Here is a 27978-nt window from a genome sequence, read left to right as displayed (position 1 = left end):
AATGGGAAACAGGTGTTTTTGACAAAAGAAAAGACTTCAATTTTTTTGTTAACAGTTTAAGCCACCAGCATTCAAACATCAACACCAAAATATTCAGAAACACTCATTTTGCAAATTTGTAGATTCAGAGACATTTGTGATAATAAACAAATTCAATACAGCACTCCTCAATTTTTTCAAAGCTGCATCTGTCAACAGTATTCCAACCGCCTTCTTCAACGACATTTTAAAAAACTTCTCTTCCAAACAACAAAACGGTCTTCCCTATTCATAAGTTATGTCCGGTGATTTTGACTACATTTTTGGACTTTTTAATTTATTTTTGACATTTTTCATAATCTTTGTAAAATATTCCATGTAATTATTATGTTCCTGTAACTTTGCATATATTGTTCTCATGCTTCTTTGAGCTTACAATCTGAAGCTCTGTATACATTTTTCTAATATCGCATTTTTAAAATTTTTTCATGGTCTTTTTTTTCGTCCAACATGTTTTTGAGAAGGCAGGCGTCAGGAAACAAGGGTTGGCATTTTTAATGCAACTAGGCATAGCCACCCTTCAGAAATGCCTACACTTTTCAAACCTTGCATGGGGGTTTCCCCTGATGACGACCTATTGCATAGGTTGTATTTCACTTCTATGAAATTCAATTTTGTTTACACTTTTCTTAAAATAATTCTTTTTTTTGTATATATATATTTAATATATATGTAATATATATGTAAATATATATATATATATATTTTGAAAGAACAAGTGAGCAGCACTAGCGCTTTCGTCATTCAAAATGCTAATTTTTTCACTACCATTTCATTTTTTATCTTCATTTCTCTTGTATTATATATATATACTAGCTATAATCATGTGACATCTCCCTCTTTCTGAGAGGGACATACAAACCGTGACTAAGGTAAAAAATATGAGGAATTCCTGCGCAACTCATGTAAGAAACAAATCTAGATTTAAAGAAATGTAGAAGTGAATGAATTAAAAGACAATATTGAGATTCGTTATTGAGGATATAAAAAAAAAGTTGAAATCAATGTTATTGCATGGATATCCAACTCAAAAGTAGTTCCGGCTAATTACTTCATATTTAATTTTCTGCGCTTCGTATCTCTAAGTGAACTCAATATTTCAAAAATCGAGAATTCAATACAATTTTTAAAATTATTGATGTGGTGGAAAACCCCACTAAATTTCCACATTTCTACAGTAAAATCGGAAATTTTAATACTGATTTCTGTGGGGATCATCCTTTGCCTTACCCTCAAAGTGATGCTGATGATGGTGTCTATTCAAAAAGCTCTCATTACTGGGAGGATTGAAAAAAGTGGCAAACCATTATAAAGGCATAAACTATTATACATACACTGGCAGCGTTAAAGTGACAAACCATTGTAAAGGCTTATACACGTCTGAAACACATTGCCAGGAAACCACAGTAACCAAAGGGAAACGTTTCGAAAGTGATTGTTCAGGCCCAAAAACCATTGTTGTCTAACAGTTTTTGCCCATTAGTGGCGAAATTTTAAAGTAGCCCAGAGATGCCATTGACACGTTATAACGCATCAAATACCCGGAATTTTGGAAAAGGATGCGTAAAAATTTTGTTCATGCATCCTTCGGGACGTGTTCTTTCCTAGTTCTCAGAAGAAAAAAAGTATAGAGAGACAAACCTCTCCAACTTTTTTTTTCTTCTTTTTACCGTATATCATGATCGCACGACCTTGAAAAACTGGTTTTACTACTTTGTACACTGTACTGTATTGATATACACGCGGGTTGTTGAATAAGATGAGGGATATGTATATCTTTCTAGTTGCTTCCCTAAATGAGGGGCAGTGTACAGAAAAGTTCCAAATTTCTGATTTTTTATTACCTTTCAGATTTTCTCCCTTCCAGGAAATTATGGTACTTTTGCTGTTATCAGCTGGCATTCAAAGACCAAGTTTATATGTCACATTAAATATGTATTGTTCCTACAATATATATTGTGAATGCGCATTTTTTTTAATCATAAAGGATTGGAACGGCCATTCAAATTGTAAAATCTTCCCGATATCGTGGAAAAAAACCAAATCTGTAAAAACTCAACCTTGAATATCCAGTTTTGTCATCTAACTGCTATGCGGTAGTCACCGTTTCGCATCGCTAAAATCATGGGTGTGTAAGCAGAATCAGCTTTTGGAGAAGCACAAGGATCTAATTCTTCACAGATAGTATAAAAGAAATTATTTTATTCCAATATTTTATCCCAAATTTTGCTTTTGGTGAAAATACGTGTTTGGAACTTGCGATTGCGCAATGGTAATCGGCTAAAAATGTGATTTTCTAAAGATTTCAAATTTTGAGATGGCTATTCCTTTGAAAATAACTTCTGGTTGCCATGGCGATCACACAGACCAACACCACAAATATGCATACATTGAACTTAAAATGCATGCATTACCAGTTTGGGGGATAGATGCAGGGCCGCAACTGGGAGGGACAGGGACAGGCGTGCCTAGTGTCCTGGACGACATCAAATTGACCCTTTATAACTGCTTCTTCTACATTACATGGGTGTGCCAAAATGTGCACTTGCCCTGTTTGAGAAAGTACCTAGTTGCGGCGCTAGATAGATGGCACCACCTACTGAACACAAAACATGCCAAATGCTGGGCACACACACATAAGCACACTGTTAAGTTTCTCCAACACAAATCTGACATAGCTTCCATATTCAGGTGCTAAAATATGTGGCAGTTAAATTGCGACAGATCAGAGTGGTGGACCAGCAGGGAAGGAAAATAAAATCATTCTACCAGGAAAACCAAAGTATGAATAAGGAATGAGAAGATAAGTGTCTGAGAGAAGAGAGAGAATTCTAATTTGCTTTAAATTTGATCAGAAGATATTGAAAATACTAAGATATTTTTTACGAAATGTAAAATCAATCGGAAGGGAATTTATAGATTGTGTGTGATTAGCAGTAAATATATAAATGTGTGCCTTCAACTGTTAATTAAAGTGGATCCTGCTTATAACGTTTTTCAAAAACCGTCATAAAAACGTTATAAATAGGAAAACCCTTTAAACAGAAAAATCTCAATGAGAATTACTTATTGTTAAGACCATGAAAATAAGTTGTACTAAGTGGAAAAACATTCTAAATGGGGGAAACGTTATAAGCGGGATCAACTGTATATTTGTTTTAGATTTATTACATGTACGAAATTCCACACATTGAATTCTCCATGCGCTAATGAGCTTCTTTGCAAGTTTTTCCTACTAGTAGACAATGAAAGTAAATGAATCTTTGGATAAAACATGTTTTTAGAAATGAAAAAATTACTTGATTCACAGATAACTTCTTCTCTTGCCCAGAACATGACCTACCGCTCAGTCTCAACGAAGAAATATAAGCAGGTAATCAAAGACCTGGGGCATACTGGAAGAAAATTCATACAGATACCAGTGAATTATAGGGGGGGGGGGCATAATGTTTTTCAAGATACATTTGCTTTTAGAGGCACCCACTTTCACTCAAAAAGGACCCTGGTAAATTAGAGTCCAGTGGCATCTCTGTAGCCTATCGTTTAAGTCGGGTCCCATTTGGTTTATACGCAAAATTTGGTGATGATCGATCTAAAATTGTAGATTTGTATGTAGCACATACACACACAGACAGAAAAATCAATTTTATATACATAGATAAAGTATCTAGATAAAGATTATTATAGATAAAACTTATTATCATAATACAGAAATGTCTGGGTACTCACAGCAGCAACTTTTTTCGCCGCTTCATCTAGATCAGAGTAACACAACTGACAGATCTCAAGCTGTTTGATAACCTTTTTGCATGCAGAGATGTTCTTGTGGCCATTTTCAATGAGGTCGACGACCACTTCACAAGCATCATCAGAATCTTGACATGCAATAGCAGCAGCCTCAGGATCATCTAATGGAAACAAATAAATATCTCTGAGTTTCTTCATCATTTTTGTCGCACCACAACAATTTTCTGCACACGAGGGCTAATTAGACCGGACCTACAATTTATTGCTGATTCCGTACGGCAGGCTTGTTTTTTATACTCATTGAGAGGTTGGTGCGCTAACCCCTCGACGTGGGACTCCCTGCGGTAGCATTTTTTTCTGCGGTCATGTCACCGTTTTTTTTGTTGTACCCCTGTGTCAGTAAAGTTTTCTGACAAGCACGAACCGGGTATCGAACTCGCGACACCTCTAAACATCCTTTGGTACTTTAGGCGAGTATCTTATCGACCTGGGCTACTGCGCCCCCTCTGAGTTTCCTTTCTTTACCCTTCTGGAAATACATGCATTACATTTTGGCAGAAACAAAGAAAATGTACAAAAAACAAAAAAAAACATGTACCTCATCCGTATTCCTCTCCAGAACTTCTAACGAATTGATACATGTTGGAATGTGTGTGTTCATGTCGTGAACCTAACATGAAGCTTGTTTCTGTGTAATGCTTGTTATAGTGCTGCCATCTACCGCATATTTTTCAAGCTATGAGTAAAGTGTAATGTTTGAAGATTTTACCATTGTAGGCCTGTTGCTCTCTGCAGTGAGACTTTTTAATGGGGAGATCGGCTTGCATTTGCACCTCGAAGTTGGGAGCTATCTCTTCACAGCTAGAATCATCCTGATAATTTTTTCTCGGCTGTAGTTCAAAAAAATTCAGAAGAAAAACCAGACAAAACACTTGTTTCTCTCTTCCTGATTTTAGACTATTTTATTGTTTAAAAAAATTGATTTAGACAAATTTTAATGAGCTAATGTTAACTAGCTTGTGCTAGTTGAAATAGAGAATAGAGGGAATATTTAAAATTATTATTTTCGGATATATTTAAAATTGATAGTTTGGAGTATTTAAATTTGTTATTTTTGGATTTAACTATTTAGAACTGTAGGTCAGGCACCGATAGCAGGCGACAGTAACCGATATACTATAGTACAGCAAACAAATAATTGAATAACAGGAACGTAAATAAGAATGGTTGTCTATGGATGGTAGACATGTTTCTTGAGGGTTTAAAGTAACTGGCGTCATGTCAATAGAAGAAGCTTTGCCCAAGCGGTGGGAACATAGTCCAAATTAAAAGAAATACAATCACAGACTGATGTAAATAGATGGGGCAATCGCCATTCATTAGGGAATCTTTTAGTTACCGTCACAAAGAATCTGGTCGGTTGTACTTCAGGGGTGCCCTAGGCAAAAGGGATCGTCCGAGGAGTGTTTTCTTGGAGAAAAAGCGGGGAATCGTAGGAAATAAAGGGGACCAACGAATGAATAGACAAATTTTGAGATTGAGAATAGATGACGGCCAGTTAAGTAGAAATAGAATCCCTTTATTTAGGGGGTGCAATTAAAGTATAACAGAGGATCTAAAATGCCGAGTGTTAGTCATGGGAAGCTTTGATGTAGGTTAAAGGTTAGGCCATGGCCGTTGGGGTTCTCGGGGTCCTGAAGGGAGAGTCACTTGGACAAAGAAATTAGGGATGGATCGGCAATGGCCAATCTTATGAATAAACCTTCAAGAAACGAATAGAAACTTAGAGATAAGGGGTAAAATATCAAATCAAATTAAATGGGTGGAGTTTTCCAAGGGATGGGGGACGTCCGAAATGAATATCTTAAAGGGAAGAGAAAATCTGGATACGGGGAGTTGGAGTGAGAGAGAAATGCAGTAATGAACTAGATTGAAAAAGAGATGACTTGTAAAGAGGAGAGTTGTAACTTCAGGAATCGGCTTCCTGGCTGCGATGAGTGTCTAAGGGGCTAAAGACTGGAGAAGGGTCTCACCTGGTGAGTGATGCATGGATTACATTCTCTCTCCCATATGTGATATAGTGTAGGTACTTGTAATTAATTGTTTTGGGGGCGAACTGAGGTGTAATGGAAAATCACGAGTCATATAATGTTCAGGGCCAAGAGCTTAATTGTTTTGGGGGCCAACCGAAGATTTTGTTAAGTATTTTTGAATGGAATATGTATTAATATTTTTTAATAAGGATGATGATATGGAAAATACAATTGGCCTAAATTCAATTAACTACAGTGAAAATAAACTAATTAACTTCCAGCATCTCGTGTATGACTACTTTGTGTAAACTTTTCCTGGGTTATACTTTAAAAACACAACACAACGCAATTGAAATCAGGGAACGGTATTCGCTTACGTACTTACGAGAACGGCCTCAAACCCGAACGGGCTGACACTAATCAATAACTTTGCCCGAGACAAGGGAAGACAGAAAAATGCAAGGTACTATGGCAAATAAAAGATCACAATTATTCATTTTTCCAAGGCTAAATTGATCCACAGTTCAATATATCCCCATCTCTTTTAGATTTCTGTGAAGGTACCTATATTAAGCTTTTTCAGGAACAATCAGAAAATGAGAAACAAAATCAACACCTTCCATTCCCTATAGTAAGTAACACAAATCATCAGGAGTGGGAAGTGACAAAGTTCATTTCGGAGCAGTTTTGAAACAGATATTTATAAATTGGAGCAGTGAAATTAACTTACAAGAATATTTTCGTTAACCCCCACTCCTTTTCAAAATATCGCGGCCGATTCGTCTATACCTTGTACTGGCCTTTCCCAGGTTTCGGAATAGCACATGATTTAAATATTTAAATCCTGGCCACCTTGTTGACCATTTTGCCTGTTGTGGCATTGTATTTGTATTAGTGGCATAATTGTGTTTGCCATGAGACAAGTTGATATTGTTACCCCATCAAGCCAAGATTATTGTTTTGTCTGTGTATAAAAACCTCTCACCAAGAGTTCTCACATTCGTCATGTAGTTCTAATGCATTTCCGACATATTTTACAGTCGTATTTACCTTTCTTATATCATCTCATTGATCCTTATTTATATTCTGCTCATTTGGCCTTTGGCTAGGAAGGTAACTCTATAAGGTAAAGAAAAACAAAACCAATCCGCCTCAGGCTCTACTTGCTCCTGGCAGATTCCGAAGACTTAACGAATCGATCCAAGTTCTAATCGAGATAGTTGAAATGATCAATCTCATCTAAAGTATTGATGGTGCCATGGATGCTGAGAGATTGCTGTTCCTGCATTTCCGACTTTGCAATGTTCTGGCTGGTCACGTGGTCTTCGTCGTTTACCACTACCAACTCCTTCATGCTATTTCCTGACAATGGACTGATCACTGAACTTTCATCCCTTCATGGTTCTTCATGATGACGTCCTCTGAGAATTTTCTTCTGCAATATATATATCTTGCAGATAATTTAGGACTTTCTCCTAGACTGGGGTGTGCATGAGCATCTATCAAAAAACAAGATGTCACGATAGGATATAGTCCTCTGGAATCTTTGTGAGAGAAGTTTTTTATTTTGTTGTGAGATCTATACAGGGTGTTCTGTTAATGGACCGACAAACTCAGAGGGTTGTTAGTAGACATCAAGAGGAACAAAAATTGCAATGGAACATGTTGCAAACCACGTTGAGAGGGTGAAAATTGTGAAAACACATGTAGGTTTCAACATCATGCCGGAACGACAAAAAGTACAATAATAACAACAAAAAGGTTTATTTGATTATAATTATAAGAGTTGTTGGAAGTTGGCGGCAGCTGATGTCATTGCGCAGTCTACAAAGACGTAAAAATGATTCCAGGATGCACTTGAAGATACCAGGTATGCTTTTGATGTCTGCCGCAGTAACAACAACCCACACTATGAGATCCTCCAGTGTGTCCACAGGATATTGCCGCTGATACATCCGTTATGCTAAGTGCCCATTGCCATCTGCTCTACTGTAAATCAGATGCATATCAGCATATTCCTCATTCGTGTAGTCAGCCATCACGATATACTCATTGAATCAGACAACTGTTACACGTGCTTAGTACTGCAATAGTGCTAATTTATGTTGTCAGCAGCACATGATCCTACCCCACCACATACATTTCTTGACGCTGCTTATGTCAGATATGGTGAGCAAACCCATGAACACATTCAGCAATCAACTGAGATACACCTTTTATCTCCTCTGGACTAAGAGCCTGCATGTGTTTTTTGCGATTTTCACCCATATTTTCATCATATATTTCTCACAAAATAAGTAGCCAGGAGGAGGACATTTAAAAAAAGACACTCACCTCTTTTTTCCTAAATAAACATAATTTGTGCATGAATTTACAATTCTAATTGATTTAAAAGGAGGTTCAAATGATAGCTACATTCTTCTTAACCTTCTCCATACAAAATTTAATAGGATTTGAACCAATAATTTCTGAATGTCACAAATGGGGGAAAATTTTCATTTGGTGGTCATTCAAGTATTACGTCAGCATTGATGGGGGTTGCAGACTTTTAATGACAAGAGGGGGAATTTGGATGATGATTATGTCATCATACTCCCCCCCCCCCCACTTTATGAAAATATGAAATATTCTTAATGGCATCTTACTCGGTGCGGCAAAAACGAGAAAACTCTTTCACTAGTTTGTGGGCACCTGAACTAACATTCTCCCTAATGATAAATCCCTTACAGAGCCACTTAAGCAATCTCTAAATGTTTCACTAATCAGGAAATGTGTCCGGGCTGCATAAGTGCTCTGGAAATGTGTTCGGGCCGCTTAAGTACTCTGGAACTGTACAACACATCACTCAAGTGATCCGTAATTATGCCACGGATCACTTAGGCAATCTGGGAATGTTCCGCGGGTAACTTGAGTGATGTAGAACCGCCCTGGGGAACCGCTTAAGTGCTCTAAAATTGTGACACGTCACTCTAGGGATATCTAAATGAGCCACAGATCGTTTAAGTGTTCTGGAATTGTGTCGCAGGTTACCTAAGTGATCTTTGAATGTGTTATGGGCCTACTTGAGTGATTTGAAAATATGCCACGGCCACTTAAATACTCTGGAATTATGCCATGGGTCATTTAAGCGATCTGTAAATGTGCCGCTTGGTTCATTTTTACAAAATTGGGTTTGAGGGAGCAAGCCATATCCGATAACATTCAGGGTCACATTTGGTCCTTGGGTTAAAGGTTTACCATATATGGCTCAAAGGATGGGTCACACTTTTCAAATAGCATTGAAATTAACAGAAATTGATTATAATAACATATAAAAGGATTTTCTTAAAAATGGTTTTTGAATTGAAAAAATATTTTTTTTTGTCTGGGGGGGGGGAAGAGAGAGAGAGAGAGAAGAAGCACATGAGCCCACATGTTCCCCCCCCCTCCCGTGTACGTTTCTGATCCCACCAATATGTGGTAGGAGGTAAGGGGCAGTACTGACAAAGTTTTGCTGACAGGGGGGGGGGGGGGGGCAAAAATTACTAAAACATTGCTGACGTAATACTTGAATGGCCCCTTGGCTATAAACTATCGATAAAAAATATTTATGATTTCTAAAATTTTCGAGAGGGAGCTTGCCAAACGCACTGGACGATAATTGGACAGTTTCTCTACTAGCTGCTGTGGTGGTCGAGTGGCCACAGTGATGAACTCGCGTCGTGAGGCCAGGGTTCGAACCCACTGTTGCCACAGTGGTGGTCGGCTGAATGGGGTTCCCAACTTCAAGGCGCGAATGCGAGCCGATCTCCCCTTTAAAAAGTCTCGCCACAGAGAGCTACAGGCCTACAAATTTGTTATTGGTTTTTCCAGTGCGATAATACGTTCTTTTGCAAACTTTTCCATTCTGTTAAAATATACCCTAATGTTTCGTCACATACAGCCAGTCAGGGAAAATTGGCGCAATTTAAAAAATAATTAATGTAAGGAAAGCATAAATCAAAGGAGTCAACTTGTTTTCATAGCTGGAAACAGTGATTGAATTTTTTTTCATTGCTCTGCGGATGAGTGGCAATTTGCATAGTTTGATCCTATTTTATATGTTGTCGAAAGTGTGGGCACAGAATCCTAGGGGGGGCGGGGGGGCTCAAGCTAATTCTATTTGTGGCCCCCAAGAAATCAAATAGCAGGGAGGAAAAATTATTAAATTATCATAAAGCTTCTATTGGGATGCAACTACAAAGTTTCTTAAGGGAAAATTTTGTTTTCGGTGCACGATGACACAGAATTGAATTTCGGCGTTGTTGTAAGCAAACGGCCAGAAATTGTAACAGATTTCCACCCTGATGTATTTTTTAGTGTCTGCATGAATTTTCATGCTTCCTATCTATTAATGCGAAACATAGAACAGAAATGTTGTGAAATGGTGAATGCTCAGAACCAATTCTGAATAGTAGTTGAAATAAAATTTAATTAGTTTGAATTTGAATTCCATCAATAATATGCATAGTCAATTTCGTCTAGCATTATGAAATTGAAATTAATGTATGCATGCATGCATTGAAAATGTTCTATGCCTCTAAAATTGTTTTTTTTAAAACATAAGTGCAATGGAACTTAGGACAAGAAGTACAATTTATTGAATGTATCAAGAAACAAAACTTGCTAAACAATGCACTTACTATAGGTTTGAATCCTTATTCACTATAGAGAAGATTAATACTCACTGAGGTTCTCTATCCTCGGAACTCTGTAATGCAAATCATTCGCAGCTCTACACGCTTTTGAAAAAGCATCTTTCGTTGCATCCAGATGTTTCAAGCATGAAATGAAGTACTTTAACTTGAAGAAAAAATAAATTGGGGTACAAAAATAAGCATGACATAGCTAGATGTGAAAAAAAGTTTGTCATAACACAATTTTTTACAAATTATTATACAGTAACTCCTTGCTACATCATGTGCACCAGGCTACAAAGGAAAAACACGATATAATGAAAGTTTGATACAGATGGTGATAAAGAAGAGTCTGATGCTGCCAACAAAATTTTCAAAAATAGCTCAGTTTATTTAGCAAACTCCTTTCGAAATGTGTGCCTTTTAGGTGCAGAAAAAACTAACTAGATTATAACGACCTCAGTAATAAAAACACCTCTGCTACAATGCTAATAATTGAAGGTTCTAACAAATTCACATGGACGCATCTAGTGGCAAACTATTGAAGCTGCAATTTAGTTCATTTTTTCTTTCAACAGTTTAACACTCCCAGATTGCATTTTTGGACTTAACTTGGAATTGTTGAAAATTGACTCACACCACTAACTTTAACCCATCCATATATTTATTACATATTTTAAACTTCGACTTGCTTATCTGTACTATGTTTGATAACAATTTTAGTGGGAATCAGCAATATATTGTATTTACGATCCAGATTCCCGATTTTTCCTCTCTAAAACTTGGTCATTTCAACCATAATGAAATGACAACTTCATGTATAGTGGTATTTAATTACATCTGATATCTCATAATTAGAAGGTCTTAAAAACATCAACCTCAGTTATAACAATAAAAATTTGTAGAATCTTTGGTGTCATTATAACCAACTTTGACTAAATTCGACAGACATCACAAAACCTTCAGACAGAACATGAAATGGTTCATTAGTGTGTAGCAAGAAAAGCCCAACAAGTATAACATAATATTATGATGCACAAAAAGCTGGGAGGAGCCGAGAAGGAACACTTACACTGAAATCCGCCACATTCAATTCTTGTTCTTCTTTCTGCTGTTTTTCTCTTTCAATTTCAGCTGTATCCACCAATTCATCCACAGAAGGAAAATAATCATCCCCAAAGTCAAAGGAACTGTGAGAAATGTGACTGCTAGTGTCGATCGAATCATCTTCCTGAACTGAGAGGGAAAAATATGATAACTTTAAAAATTCTATCGAAATCAATTTTCAGAAATTTTGATCAACTTTACTTTGAAATTTATACTCTTTATGACATTGCAGAAAAAATAACTTCTGAACAATCAGGGTTCTTGCTGCCGATTGCCAGAGTCAAATCACAATAAAATGTTTAATTTGGCAAGTAAATAAAAATTTGAATTCGTCACACAATGAGTGTCTGTTTGCCCAAAATACTTCAGGTAATTCTTCAAACTTTGTCTAACGAGAGTCAACTATATTTTGGTACAGTGTTATTGTTTTGTTTGATTAGCTGAGTTAAGAACAATAAAATGTCAGCGAGGAAGCCATTGCACTTCCTGGATGTTCACCGTTCTCTTACATTAACACCGCCAAATTCTAACCCCCCTCCCCACTAGAGCAAGATTTTGGAAAAATTTCAGGAACCAGGTCCCCATGGCAACTAAAAGAAAATTTTCCATTGGCACCCAAATGTTTTACGCATAGTAACTGAACACTCCAAGTCTGGGGGGACAACATAAAACTTTGGAAATTATATCATGGAAAGGGATATGCAAGTGTCAAAGGATACACCATTTTAGCCTGTAGGCCTTGATTTTAGTTGCACTTATTTGCAAACTGCGCACTGGAGAGCAGGTTGCTACCATTAGATAAATTGAGTCAGATGTGCACGAAATGCAGCCATGATTGTTTAGAGGTGTGACTTATGTGTCGAAATAGTGCTGTCATCCATTTTACAAACTCAGAAGCACAAAAACTACCAGGATGCATTTGTATGTATTGTGTATGAATTTGAATGTTATCTGCCAGATTGCTCTCTGCAGGGAGACTTTCTATAAGTGAGACCAACTCCAGACCAACTCCCATACAGGATGGAACCACAATGATTACAACTGATTCTAACATTTTTAGAACAATCCGGAGGTAACAGAAAACTGAAGTACCATACACAGACTTTATTTCGGTGAATACTTACTAGAGATAGGACAAATATTCAGCTGCTATTTGGTATTCAGCCCTTTTGTCAAATATTCAATTCGGCTGAATATCTGTGTAAATTTTGCATAACAAATTTTTTTTTTTAAATTACATTAATAGGATTTTTTTTGCATAAATTAACAATTTACTGATTATATTTTATTGTGTGGTGCATTTCTATCCCTTTCTGTGCAAGAGGTCATGTCAAGGTGAATTTCTAGGATAAGTAAAACATGAAGCTGAAAATAAAATCCTATTGCAATAATGTGGAAGTTAGCATGAATTACACAAGTTCACTAACTGAAGAATGTACCTAGACAAGAAACGTATTGAGCTACTGAAAGGGGTAAAGAACATCTAGAGAGGAAAAGTAAGTCTTAAATTTTATGACTTGCTATATCATTGAGAGTAAATAATGCGATTGATTTTTTCTTAATTAGATGCAAAATTGCGACAAGTGTTGAAAAAATTGGTTCTGTAAGTAGTGTCACCTCAGCTAACAAACCCCTTGGATTACAAATTTCTTGGCTAATGAAGATTTTTTTTCCTTCAACTAACGAATGCAACTTCAGCTAATGAAATTTTAAATATGAATGCACGTACTAACATATCTGCGTCGTGAGCTTAATTTTCATACCAATCATCAGAATTACTTTCCCTAGGGCCCGGTTAACTCATGTCCACCTCAGAATCTTTTTTCAAATGTACCTACCAGGCACCGTCATTTAGGGAGGGGGGTTAGGGGGCCACTGAGCCCCCGGCTTTAGAAAATACACTAGATATATATGCATATGTGTGTGTGTGTATATATATATACGTACATTGGGTAGATCTTTTTTGCCCCCCAGAAAAAGTTGAAATGATGGCCCTGGGGTACCTATGCTTCATTTTCCGAAATTTGTTGAACCATTTCATATGAAATGAAGGATTCAGATAAAATAGAAAATGTGTTAAAAAAAAGAAAAAAAGGTAGCAGCCTATGTTTTCAGAGCATGCATTCTTTCAGTGTGTGACTCATCAAGCTGAACAGTCTGGGAGATTATCTTTTCCATCTGCATCAGATTCAGAAATGAGCTGACCAAATCACAAATAAATGGGGCCACTTATGAACTCGATTGGGTTGTGTCAACACGAGCTTTAGTAGACTAAAGAAGGTGTTAGTTGTGTACATACTGGAAAATAAAAAGATCTTCAGCATCTCTCATCTTCCTGTAGATTTTCATTTATACAATTTTGAAGCTGTTCATTTTAGCCTTCAATAAATTTGTCTTTTTTATATCATTCCTTGGGTGTTTTAAGAAACTTATCTTTAAATTTTTGGCAGAAGCTCAAAGGAATCAAAAACAATTTTCCATAGAAACCTATGGGAAATTACGTTCAGCTAACGAAGTGATTCCAGAACAAATCATCTTCATTACTGAGGTATCACTGTAATATTAAAATACAATATATCATCGTTAAATTTAATCGTCAGTATCATGGCATCAAAAATCTTTAAATTACCAGTCTCCCTCTCTCTCTCTTAAATATTTAAATAATAAATAAAAAATATTAAAATAATTAAAATTCAATATAAATCATTTGAAATGACTGATTTTATTTTCAATTAAAAATGGTAATTTTATTTATACTTTTGATGAATTTTAAGGAAATTGATATACATATATATATATATATATTTTTACATTACCAAAGACGTAATATTTTATATTACAAGACATTAGCCAAATATTCAGTATCTGGCCAAATCACTATTTGTCCCATCCCTAATACTTACCACTATTTTCCAGACCTTTTAAAAATTCTTCTTGATATACAGACCTCTCCTTCCAGATACCAATCATTCGCAAAATCTCGCGTCTTATGGATTTATCCCTGAAACGTAATTAAATTAGCAGTATAAGAATTTTATTTTGTAAGAAAAAAAAACAAGTGTTTAAATTTCAGTCTGAAAATGCATTTAAGAATTGAAGAATGGCCATCTTTTAAGTTAAAATGGTTTATTGATTAGGATTTCAGCATACTGCCAACACTCGATTTTACAAACTTGCACAGATTTAAACAATAAGTTTGTAAAATCAAAAGTTTGCAAACGGGAAAGACGTTCAATGGAATGTCGTACTACTTGGGAGCACAGGTCAAACTCGCGAATTGAAGGTTTGTTAAATCGAGCATCAACTATAAAAGCGAGCTTTTAAATGCAGTAAATTGCATTGGGATGGGTGACATCCAGTTTGTTACAGACACACTATTTCGTGTTGTGGGACATAGCCTACATGACCAATCCATGACCCGCAGGCTAAATGTGGCCCTCAGAGTCATCTGATGTGGTCCACGACCTCAAACCTAATTTTTTTTTTTAAATAAACTAAGCTGCACATTTCTAAATCATTTAAATGACCTGCGGCACTGTCACAGTTGACAGTGACCTGCAGTGCAGTTCTACATTAATTTAGTGGTCCATGGTATATTCCCAGATGACTTAGTGATCAGCAGCATATTTATAGATCACTTATTGCCGTATTCACAGACATAGTTTAACTGCAATCGCAGGTTAAAGGATTAGAGTGACACGGATTGGTTAAAATCCCAAATTTAACCAATCTGTTTTGATATCTAATCCTTTAATCTGCGACTGCAATTAAACTCTGTCTGTGAATACAGCCGTTAAGTGACTTATCTACGTGGCCCATGCGACATGTTTTAAAAACAATGAAGTGACCTGCACTGTCCTGAAAGATGAACACCTTTATTCTAGGATATCCTGACCCAAAATCTCAGACATTCACACAACAAATCGTATCATCAACCCACCATTTTGAATTCTGCTGTCAATTAAGGCCTTCTCCATTTTTTTCCTAATCAAAACTTTGGTTATCGAGCTAATTGCAGCAAGTTTTGGGATGTTATCCCCTCAATTTTGTTTGAGGACCCTTTCCTCAGACATTCATCATTTCAAAGATATTGATTCAGATTATTTTTCGTAGATCCACCCAATCTCCTACATCTGTCAACAGTTCATATATAATCAGTGGCACTAGAAGTGGTTTAGTCTTATGCATCCTTATGTAGGAAATTGATTTCTGCATTAATTCTGGGGAAATTCATTTCTGTAGTGGAATTAATTCCACTGTGACACCCCCCCCCTCCCCATTGTGTAATCATATGATTACGCAATGTTGATTTATATAATCATATAAATCTCATTCTTTTATAGGCAAATCAGTAATGGCTTTTCAACAATATCAAAACACTTGACCTCAGATCAGGAAATAGAGTTATTGTCAAAAACAATCAGTGCTATAGTATGGCAAACTGGAATTGGCTAGGGCAATCTATGTGCAATTTAATTTACACATACCAATTTTACAGATAATTATAACATTTGTTTTTGATTACATTAGAAATTTCTAACAATAAAATCTATTACAGTAGTAGTGCAATCCAATGTCAGAATTCCTTGGGGCAGTGAATGCAATGAAATTTGTATATAGATACAAGTGAAAAATATTGTCCTGAAATTTAACTTAATTCTGGTAACAAATTATTTTCAAATATCGAGGACCACTGTATTAGTCTGAAGGAGAAAAAAGTTACCTTGACAGAAGCACAGCTTCTTCCAAAACTTTCGAAAAAGATGATTTATACTCTGACGCATTCTTCTTTTTGCAGTGTTGAAGAACATCATTTGCGAGATAAAACAAAGTGAGACGATGGGGCAACTCACCTGGAAGGAAAAAACATTCAAAAATGAAGTTAAACAGTCCGAGTACGAATGTAGTGTGCGTGTATTTCAGAGCTGCCATCTATTTTTCAAATTATGAAGTGCAATGATTAAATATTTGTACCATCATAAATCTGTTGTTCTCTGTTCTTTGGCATTTTAATAGGGAGACCAGCTCACATTTGCACCTCTAAGTTAGATGTTGAAGTAAACCAACTTTAGCCGATCACCAACATGCTACAGGTGGAATTTGAACCTAGGTGCCGATAATGTAAGTCTGTCACTATGATTACACAACTGCACAGTGACAACCAATAAACTTGAATTCAGTTGTCCAATCATGACAGAAATCACAGGGCTTTGTTGAACGAGCCTATCTACTACTTTACCACATGCCAACTCCAATCATATCGATATACAAAAATTTCCAACTGATGGAATTGAGTGGAAAAAATTATTTTTCATGTTCTTCCCTGGAATCAAACCCATACAAACTGACAGTAACATTCATGGTAACCTTAGAAGTTCCGTAAAGGAATATGAATGAGGTGTATGTATGGTTTAGTAGTGGTAACCTTCATGGTGGAATTGAAATACAAAATATGTTTAATACAAAAAAAATATGAAAAAAACTTTTGAAAGCAATATAAGCAATATAGTTAAAAGATAAATGTACCATACAAAAAAATACATTCTGAAGATATGCACGTTAAATACAAATTTCAAGGCAATGTGAATTCTAGCAAATGTTAGTTTCTGCGAAATCAAATTAATTTTTTTAATTAATTCCTGCGCACATTTGACTGACCCATTACTTTTACTCTATTGTTATCATCTGCTTCTTTCAAGACGATTAAAGAATATTGATTTGCTGTACATATTTTTTATCCCCTTAAAACATAAAGACATATATGCATTCCTTGAAGTGTTCAAATCTGCTGACACATGACATTCAATATTAAGATTTACTTGAAATACAGTGGAATAATCCGACACAAAGTATTGAACAATACTGTATGAACAAAATATCAATTGTACAATATCAATGAACTTCAATGAAAAACTAACATCAAATAGCTGAAGCATGTGAGAAATACAGAAAAAAGTTGCTTCAGAATCATTTCATTCAAGGCAATAGCAGTTTCAACTAATTCAATACTCGTTTGTATGCGATACATTTACACATCACAGATACGACGATTCGGATGAATTGTAACCAGGGTTGGCACAGTATTTACCATCATGACAAAAAGATGTTTTTCTTACAGTTTTTACCACCTTGGGAAACCCGTTTTTTACCCCTTTCAGAGGAAAAAAACATTTTTTGCCATTATTCAAAAAATTTATCTACTCATTCTTCAGCACACAAGAGCTAATTAGATAGGGACCTGCAATGCATTGCTGATTCTGAATGGCAGGGTTCAATATTTTGCCTTTTTATACTTACCGAGAGGATTGGTGCTCCAACCCCTAAGTGTGGGGACTCCCTGCAGTAGCAATCTTTTACAAATAAATACAAATACAATGCCACAACAGGCAAAATGCCCAAAGAGGTGGATGAGAAAAAGATGCCCATAAAAAATATGTAGGCCTATGCCATATATTTATTTCTGTGGTCATGTTGTCACTGTTTCCCATACCCCTGCATCAGGAAAATTTCTGACAAGGACGAACTGGGTGTCAAAATTGTAACACCTCTAAACATCCTTTGGTACTTCAGGTACTTATTAACCTGGGCTAACACGCTCAAATTATGCTTGGATACTAAAATATTTGGTTGGCACATAGATCTTTCAAGCCTTGCCTTATTGGTAAATAACCAGTCTGGTAGTATTTCTTCATCATCAACAACCATTTTCAACCCCCTGCCGGATGAAGGTCTCCTCTAAATTTTTCCATTTTACTCTGTCTGATGCTTTAGCCATCCAGTTGCCACTCCAGCCACTTTTCTGATCTCGTCGATACATCTTGTGTGGGGATGCCTTCTCGGACGTTTAAAACCACTGGCGTACCAATAAAGAATACTTGTGGTCCATCTGTTGTCTCGTCTTCTTGAAATATGTCCAGCCCATTTCCATTTTAGACTTTTAATTCTTTCCATGATATCATATACCTTTGTTTGGTTCCGTATCCAAGTGATTCATTTTGTCTCTCCTTGTGATGCCTAGCATAAATCTTTCCATGCTCCTTTGTGTTGTCTTTAGCCTTTGTATCGTCTTGCTTGTGATTGTCCATGTTTCAGCTCCATAGGTCAGTGCTGGTAACATATACACACAGATTAACCAGACAAGTGGTTACGACGGCGTCTGCCGTCACTGCCATACGTAATGGTGGTGTCTACGACGGCATTTGCCATCGCACAGACTTTTTCCTGTCTTTTTCACCAGTCAAGTGGTTACAATGGCAATTACCGTCACTGCCATACATAAATAATGGTGGTGCCTACGACAGCATTTGCAGAAGCACAGACTTTTCAGTCTTTTTCACATAGATATGACGAAATAATTTGTCATACATGTGCTGCCATCTGTACAGCCATCTTTCTACTTTATTATCTCATCACTAGATGGAGTTGAACAATTATATTTCAAGGTCTGAGAACCTTGAATTAGAACCTAGTCTGAGAACCTAGAATTATTACTATTATCTTTGTGATGTTTTCAAAGCTGCATCCCCATCCCTTTTTTTTTTCAATTTCCGATTCCCTTGCGTAGGTGCATCTGTTTTATTTCTCATATATCTTTTAGCTGAGGTTCAACTACCATGGTTCCACATAAATCCACCAATAGCATTTCTTTTAGTCACAGGACATTATGACCCCACCCCCACCCCCACACTTTTGGGGTGTCATATTATGTCTCGACACATTCAAGCTGTAAAAAACATGCTGAAAAATATTATAATATTTCAAACTTCCAAGAAAAGGGAAAAAGCACGCACATCTTCAAAAAAAAAGTGGGCAATGCGGGTAACGCTCGGAGAAATTAATTGAACAGTTGACTAGTTAAACACTTTTCTTTTCAGACATAATGGCATGTGGATCTTCGGAATTACAGTTTTTCCCAAAAGTGCTTCATCCAATTCTGATCCTTGTTTATTTCATTAATGATTTTGTTGTCTATGGCAATTTTTTGTCCCAGGAATACATAGCTTTAAACTTCTTCTATCTCTATGATGTGGAACAAGATAGTCAAAAGGCCACAGTATAAAATTTTGGAAAAATATTGTTAACAGATTTGCCATTGTGAAAAAGTGACTTATAACATTTTGCTATCTGAGCACAGATTTACCCTATCTATCTGGTTTTTTTTCTCTTCAGAAAACTAAAAATTTTGAAGGAGTAAAACAAAACGCTAGTAATGAACACTTTAATGATGAAGACAATAAAATAAACTCCATTATTGAACGTTGCATTAGTGTGAAATGTGAACTATTTTTAATATATTTTTTACCTCTCTTCACACCAACAAACGGTGCCCATTATGAATAAAGTAACAATCTTTAATTTGCTATTATGTATTATTCAAGACAAGAAAAAACTTACTTCTCTTGATAGCTTTCAGCCATTCCTCACATATTTCCAGATGAGCACTTTTATGAAGCAGGATCCATCCAGCCAGGCTCTGAATACTATCCCTCGATTTCGTGAGACTCGTGAACTTCTTCTCGAGTCTTTCAACATTTAATTTAGGCATGTTTTTGGCTACGACGATAACGACTCGGATTTGATAGCAATCTTGAACATCAATTGATTTCTGGAAGAAACAATGTGATAAAAATGGTAGTAGATGCATCACATGAGCAGAAATGCATCACAAACATGGCTAAAAAACACTGTAATGCTGTAACAAAATACAATTTAAAATTCTATCAGATAACAATGAATTCCATTGAGGTAAAATGATTTCCTCTACCCTTTAATTTTCCCGTTAATGGGGTCCAACTGTATAGGTCTTGTTCAGTGGTACACAACCTTTTCATTCTGTGGACCAGATAGGCTGTATTTCTGCCACTTGCGGACCACAAACTTGTATAAATACATAGAGGAGTGAACACATGGCCCATATTTTAAGAGACATTCCCATAATTTTGGCTGTCTCAACCTTATAAAATATCCTGTTTTTCCCTTATTTTCATCAAGGTTTAGTTGAATTTTTGAAATCAATAATTAAGAATATTTTAATGAATTTCAGATTATATTATGATAATTATGACTATCATAATTGATTCTCATAAATATATTCATCTGACATTTGCCAAACGTGTTTTTTTTTTGGTGAATTACATGCAACTCTGCATATCCATTGCGACTGCAGTAGCTTTCTATTTTCTGCCATTGGTGATTTTTATCACTTTTAGCGATAAATGACAACTGTACTTGCTTTTGACAATATGCTTTACAGATCCAAATTTCATGTATTTTTATAAAGGAAATTATAAATAGGCATTTATCTTATGTACTAATACTTTTCTACTGGAACAACTTTTGCAGGCTGTATTTGGATTGCAGGTCAGAAGTTTTAACGCAAATGATGGGTAAATATGACTACTAGTAAACAATGGCTAGGATACGGAGCCATGAACAAATGATGATCACGGTAAGGGAGACACTAAGGACAAAGTTTGAGAGCCACTTATCAGTACCCTCTCCAGATTCAAGTACAAGAAACTCAGCATCGCAATTGCATCTAAATCAAAAAGTACATTAAAAGTTTAAAAGGAATAGAACTCTGATTACAGGTACCATTTGAAAACAGGTTCACTTCAGTGAAGAATTAGGTAATTGTTCCACCAAATTAACTGAACCTTACAAATGGATGTGGCCTGTCAGAGCCGTACCACAACACACCTTTGATAATAATTATAATTGTATCAAATATCTATTGGATGCAACATATAAACAATGCAGCCATTTTTTGCTTTGCAGAGGAACAGTGAAGTTGTTTTATCAACATTATTTCTTATGAATCGCAATGTTCATGCTGCGTATTTTCACTTGAGCAGCCACTCATTCTCGTCAGTAGAAAATTTTGGATGTCTTTGTTAATTTCCTAATCAAAAAAAGAAAAATCACAGGTCAACAAAGAGTTCTAGATAAACAAAGGTTGGCTGGTTTTGCTGTGGTAAAAAAAAAAGCAAAAATTTTACTATACAGTAGGCCCCACCCTATTAGCGGGAGGGATCGTGAATACGGAAATCTGCGAATAACTGAAACCATAGTTTTCTTTCTTGTATATCTCATTTATTGAACAGCATGAGAAGAGCTGGGTGAAGCAGAGATATAATGGAATGTAAAAGAGGGTACAGTGGTTGTTGGCAATGCTTTCTGAAAGAACATTGGGATTTCTGTTTGCTGTTTCTTCTTCATATCATCAAGTATGTTGTAATATGATGACAAGGCTTCATCTACCAATTTTTCCACATGTGAAGAGCGTACCATAAAGAGATCTATGCAATGAAAAACAATCTATTGCTGATTTGAAAGTGCAAAGCCCTTCCGCTATGTTACTCATGGTGTGTGAGCTTGTCTTGTACTTCTTTATCTTGATCTTCATCTGGTATCACTTCAGTTTCAGGAGCAGTCAGCTGCATTAATTTCCCCTCGGTCAATGCCGCTCAACATGCAAAATTCAAATTTTGTAAACAAAACACATGAAGATTTCTGAGTGTTTCAAAAAAAAAAAAAAATCCAATAAAGGGGGAAAAACTGCAAATACGAGGGGGGGGGGGGACTGTATAGGCCTATTCATGCTGTGAAATAATCTTGCTACAAAAATGAGCAGCATTTTGTAAACTTTTACTCAAATCTATAAATTCTAATTTCATACTTTGTGAAGTATGTCCTCGAAATCCAGTCCAGTTCCTTGCACATAGACACCAGTAACGGTACATTCTTCAGCATATCGACAATGTTTGTTTCCACTGACAGACTGTCATCAATGTACATTCCGTCTCCTGTAAATATTATGAGATAAATTTCACATTTCATTGAACATTTGAACGTAACATCAAAATATTTCAGATCATCGAAGCATTTGAAAAATTTAAAACTTATACTTAATCTCAGAGCATAATATATAAATTACAAAACCGTCAACATCGAAGAAATCATCTTGAAATTAAAAGGCGTGGGTGCTTACGCATTATCAGAAACCTGAGCCAAACATCACAATTTTTTTCCAAAAAAGACGTCATTCCATTAACCATGTGATTGCCATCTTGGCGATATGCCAATAATGTAACAGAATTACATGATACACTGAATGGGAATACTTGTGGCAACATCAATGATCATGCCATTGATCGCAAATCGCCTATATAATAATCAAAGATTTCTATCTCTTTATTCTTGATTGTTATTGATTATAATTAACTATTAGGTCACCCCGTCATATTTGCTATATATCAACAGACAGTTATAGAGTATTATTTTATTGTGTTTTATAAATCCCTCTTTATTTTTGGGACCTAAGTTATTTCATATAGAATAGCCATCTACATCCTAGTATAAAGAGAAACATTAACCTTTCACCTCCTACTGAGCTGCATACCGCAACGGAAATTTATGTTATCTCACTATTGCAAGCCACTATAGCGATAGCCGTGGCTGCTCTCACCACGTTCAATGTTTGGGGGTCAATCATTACGCTTTTGCAATAGGTCTGTTTTTGAGTTCATGGCATCACATGGACCTAATAAGAAATACAGCTACTAGATATAGCCATATATCACACGTTGGCGATGAAAAAAATTAAACACCCTTTTTTGTGTTGGTTAAGGCCATGTCGTCGTCATCATCACCAACCACCACCATTTTTAACCCACTGCTGGATGAAGGTCTCCTCTAAAATTTTTTTCATTTTGCTCTGTCTCATGCTTTAGCCATCCAGTTGACTCCAACCACTTTTCTGATCTTGTCGATCCATCTTGCATGGGGACGCCTTGTTGGACGTTTAACTCTGCGGGAGGGGGGGGGGGGTCTATTGTCCTGCTTCTTATAATATGTCCAGCCCATTTCCATTTTAGACGTTTAATGCCTTCTATGATATCATACACCTTTGTTCCTTATCAAAGTGATTCGTTTTCTGTCTCTCCTTGTGATGCCTAGCATAAATCTTCCCATACTCCTTTGTGTTGTCTGTAGCCTTTGTATTCTCTTGCTTGCAAGTGTCCATGTTTCAGCTATATAAGTCAGTGCTGGTAGCACACACACACTGGTTAAACACTCTTATTTTCTGGCATAATGGCATGTGGCTCTTCAGAATTAGTTTTTGCCGAAAGTGCTCCATCCAATCCTGATCCTTCTGTTTAATTCATTAATGATTCCGTTGTCTATGGTAATTTGTCCCAGATATACATAGCTTCCCACTTCTTCTATTTGTGTTGTTCAGAAAGATTGTCCTCCTCAACGTAAAGGGGTTGAACATAACTTTATTCTTTTACAGATTCATTTTCAAACCCACCAAGAACTGGCGAAGGCCAATTCTTGTGTCGTTTTCTTCTAGTTTGTCTGGATTGCTGCTGATAACAACAATGTCGTCTGCAAAGCGCAAATGGTTGAGAAATTCGCTATTTATTTTAATTCCTTTTTTATCCTAATCCAGTTTCCAGAATACTTCTTCTAAAACAGTGGTAAAGAGTTTTGGTGAGATAGTATCACCCTGACTGACTCTTTTTCAAAGGTTAATCTTTGCTTTTCCTTTATCCAAATGAATCAAATCGTTGCAGTTGCTTTATCATATATTTTCTTGATGATATTGATGTAAGTCTTCTCTACCCCAATTACATCTAGGGCTTTAACACAGAAGATGTGAAGACAGAGTCAAATGCTTTCTCAAAATTAACAAAGGCCATACATAATGGTAATTCGTATTCCTTGTGTCTCTCTATAAGTTCCCTGATTGTTTGGATGTGATCCATTGTACTGAATCTACTTCGAAATCTTTACTATTTAAAAACATTCATAATTATTATTTTTTTATTTTCCTCGAGTGGCCGCGGAGCCCCTGGAGAGTGCACAAGGAGCACCGGTTGAGAACCGCTGGTATAGAGTATTATAAAATTCCTCAATAATACTAATAATTTAATTTCCATCTTTCCTTTTTAGTGCAAAAATTTCCTTGGTAAGACTTTGTGGACTTACCAACCCTTTTTCTTATAAGTAGACACCCAATTTAGTAATCACTCATGAAATATTTTAGGCGGGAATTCGTTTTTTTTTTTCCTTCTTCAGTCGCCACCGCAAACTGATGCCTGGGATTTGTCAAGCTCTATATTAACCAGTCAAGCGGTTACAATGACATTTGCCCTCGCTGCCATGCTTAATGGTGGTGCCTATGATGGCATTTGCCGCAGCGCAGACTTTTTTCAGTCTTTTTCACCAGTCAAGTGGTTATGACGGAAATTGCCATCGCTGCCATACCCAATGGTGGTGCCTATGATGGTATTTGCAGACGAGGGTCTTTTTCACATAGATATGATGAAATAATTTGTCATACATGTGCTGCCATCAGTACAGCCATTCTTCTACTTTATTATCTCATCACTAGATGAAGTTGAAGAATTATATTTCAAGGTCTGAGATTATCATTACTATTATCTTTGTTGTTTTGCAAAGCTGCATTCCCATCGCGTTTTTTTTTTTCGATTTCCGATTCCCTTGCGTAGATGCATCTGTTTTATTACTCATATATCTTTTAGCTGAGGTTCAACTACTATGGTTCCACATGAATCCATCAACAGCATTTCTTTTAATCACAGGACATTATGACCCTCCCACTTTTGGGGTGCCATATTACGCCTCGACACATTCGAGCTATAAAACATGCTATAAAAAAATATTTTAATATTTCAAACTTCCAAGAAAAGGAAAAAAAAGAAAACAGAGAGCACATCTTAAAAAAAAGTGGACACTGCAGGCAAGCTCGTAGAAATTAATTGGACAGTTGACTGGTTAAACATATCACTGCAGATATGTACACAGAGGCAAGTTATTTGGTGTACGGCAGAACAGAAAGTGATGTTACTTCTCTGTCCATTTTGAGAGCGCATGCGCATTGATGATAAGTGAGTGTTCACAAATTAATAAATTAAATTAAGACTCTGACTCATGGGCAGCAATACCACCACCCCCCCCCCCCACATCAAAGGTTAAGCTGACTGATCTAATGTACTTGCATATATGTGAATTTTTTGAAGTGAACAGATGTACTTCTTCCGCTGAACAACCGAGCGTGAAGATTTGGTATTCAACCCAAATGGGAAACTCGGTCAGCGAAACTAGTGGTTAAATTTTTCCTCTGAAGACGGCACCCATTGGTGTTGAAATGCATTAGGACTTTTATCATTTTTTTTGTGTATTTGCCTTATTCGTTGGTGTCTTCTAAACATTCTTGGGCAAAGTGGATCAACTCTTCTATATATGTGAATTGACATCATGTGTCTCCCCCCAGACATTCAAGTCTATCTCCGCCTATGCTCTGATTAGCATTCACTGTTAGCCCAATTAGTAGGGTATGAAACTGGCAGTACAAAGGCTGATGGTTTGAATCCCAGTTTTAACTTTAATATTCCTCCCCTTTTATTTTCATCCTTGATTTTTTAAGATGTATTTTCCGATTTATGTTTCTTTGTTTTTCACTTGTATGCAAAGCAAGCTCGGTTATCCCTGGAGGGTTGCCTTGGCCACAGCCAAGTCTTCATGACAATTTTTAACTATTCATATTCGGAGATGAAAACGATGCCCTTACTGTGTGGGGGTGGTGGGTCAAAGAGCGGAGAGCACACTTGCTGGTCCAGCACGAGCCGTTACAACAAAATATGTAAAAGCAAAATTGCACCACACTAATTAAAATACAGATGAGACAATTATGTTTTATTATATTTAAAAGACATGGCAAGCAGGTAACATGACAAACAAATCTGCTGTACATTGAATGGTGTCACATGTCCCTAAAGATCTGGTAAGGTGCGTTATGCCACTGCATATTCTGCCATATACCAAATAAGCATCCACCACTGTATACACATATCCTCTGCCAACTCATGAAATATTAAAACAATTCAGTCCATTTTATCATCATCTCGAGCTAGCTTTGTGTCACTTGCCTCATAAAAAAAAGATGTCAAACTTAAAGATATTTTAAAATCCATACTGAATAGATCGTCTACATCAGAGGCGGATTTAACAGCAGGCGCACCGGGCTCAGACAAACCCAAACTTCACAATCTTTTCTAATTTAAGGGGCCTAACGTTTTATTTTGCGCCAGGGGCCTTGACCGACATCAATCCGCCACTCATCTGCATCAATGATAAATGGAGACGCAACTACCACCAATTTCAGCGGTGAAACAGAAAAACTTGCCAAAACGCTCAAACATTACTTATCGACAAGTGCTAAAACAAATGTTGAGGCTCTGTAATTGATACTATAATGTACTATGCCTATAACAATTAACGTACTAAAATACTCAATAGCAAAGGTGCTCAACCTATTGGAGAGTGCTGGACACTTCATTGGTATGTTGATACATACATCTTTAGCGAACTCATACCTTCTACCATACCCCCCCCCCCGATTTAACACAGTGCCCCACCCCCGGGGAGGGAGATATCACTCTAATTCGGGAAAACTAACATAAAACAGACATCCGAAATAGGATCCTCCAGTACTAAATGACTGAAAAGCACAAAATTGAACGAGGCCATAAACAATATCCCTCCAATAGTCATAGCTGTCATAACCTCGACGTGTTGATATCCTATACGTTATTAAACATCGAAAACCGATACACGAAGTCTTACACGAGAAACAATCGATGCCATGATCTAGTGTTAATTAACTAATTTGACATACAAAGATTTGATTCAGACATGAAACATTGCATTGAAACAATGCGAAATTAACGAAATAAGACTAAAACCTAGGAAGTGGCTTCTTTTTCTTCGACGCGATATAATAAAAAAAAAATCGGAACAATTACTTCATCTTTGTATTCACGAGAAGTCCTCCGCGAGAATTCACGTTAGCGAATGTCAATTTCTTTGTTTTTAAGACCTGAAATATAAATTATTTCCTAAATTAACGTTACATACGGAATCATCAACACAACTTCGTTCCGATAAAGGCAAACAAATAAATGTGGTGAGAGAACTGAGCTGCGCCTTTACAATGACTGGAGCGGCGATCGTTTCCACTCGCGTCTGGTTGTCGGTCGCGGCTGGACGACCAATCAAAATTTGTCTTTTATACAAACAAGGAAAAACTGAAATAAAAAATGGATTTCAGTTGATTTTTAATCGAAGTTTTCACATGGCTTTTTTATTTTGTTCCGTTTAAAATAACTATTCAAATAAATAATGTTTTTATAATTTTTCAAACATCTGAAATTTATTTATTTTTTTCTTCTCAGCATTTTTTTTTTTGTTCTGTGGGGGTTGCTATGTTTCTCCGAGACGTGAATTTGAAATATAGATGGCAGCATCAGGTAACAGACACGGTTGAATGTTATGACCATATTTTCTTGAGAATATGCAAAATTTTTTAA

General features: G+C 36.4%; 1 protein-coding gene across 1 annotated transcript in view; it reads right to left on the bottom strand.

Annotated features, from left to right (window-relative positions):
• LOC149078091 (uncharacterized) overlaps positions 1 to 27586 on the bottom strand; it is a 37347-nt gene extending 9761 nt beyond the window's left edge. The window contains exons 1-8 of the mRNA XM_089241684.1: positions 27415 to 27586; positions 22260 to 22386; positions 19976 to 20186; positions 16305 to 16434; positions 14485 to 14582; positions 11547 to 11710; positions 10526 to 10640; positions 3769 to 3947 (exon numbers count right to left, since the gene is read on the bottom strand). Of these exons, the coding sequence (XP_089097810.1) occupies positions 3769 to 3947; positions 10526 to 10640; positions 11547 to 11710; positions 14485 to 14582; positions 16305 to 16434; positions 19976 to 20126 (837 nt within the window). The 5' untranslated portion in view covers positions 20127 to 20186; positions 22260 to 22386; positions 27415 to 27586. The remainder of the gene's footprint in view (positions 1 to 3768; positions 3948 to 10525; positions 10641 to 11546; positions 11711 to 14484; positions 14583 to 16304; positions 16435 to 19975; positions 20187 to 22259; positions 22387 to 27414) is intronic.
• Positions 27587 to 27978: the final 392 nt, after the last annotated feature.

This window comes from Pholcus phalangioides, unplaced genomic scaffold, assembly GCF_987345545.1.
Source record: "Pholcus phalangioides strain wild (caught in Gottingen) unplaced genomic scaffold, Ppha-v1.0 ptg000014l_1, whole genome shotgun sequence".
In the NCBI taxonomy this organism is placed as follows: domain Eukaryota; kingdom Metazoa; phylum Arthropoda; class Arachnida; order Araneae; family Pholcidae; genus Pholcus; species Pholcus phalangioides.
The sequence above is the reverse complement of the archived record's forward strand: the minus strand, read 5'-3'. Positions and strand labels throughout refer to the sequence as shown.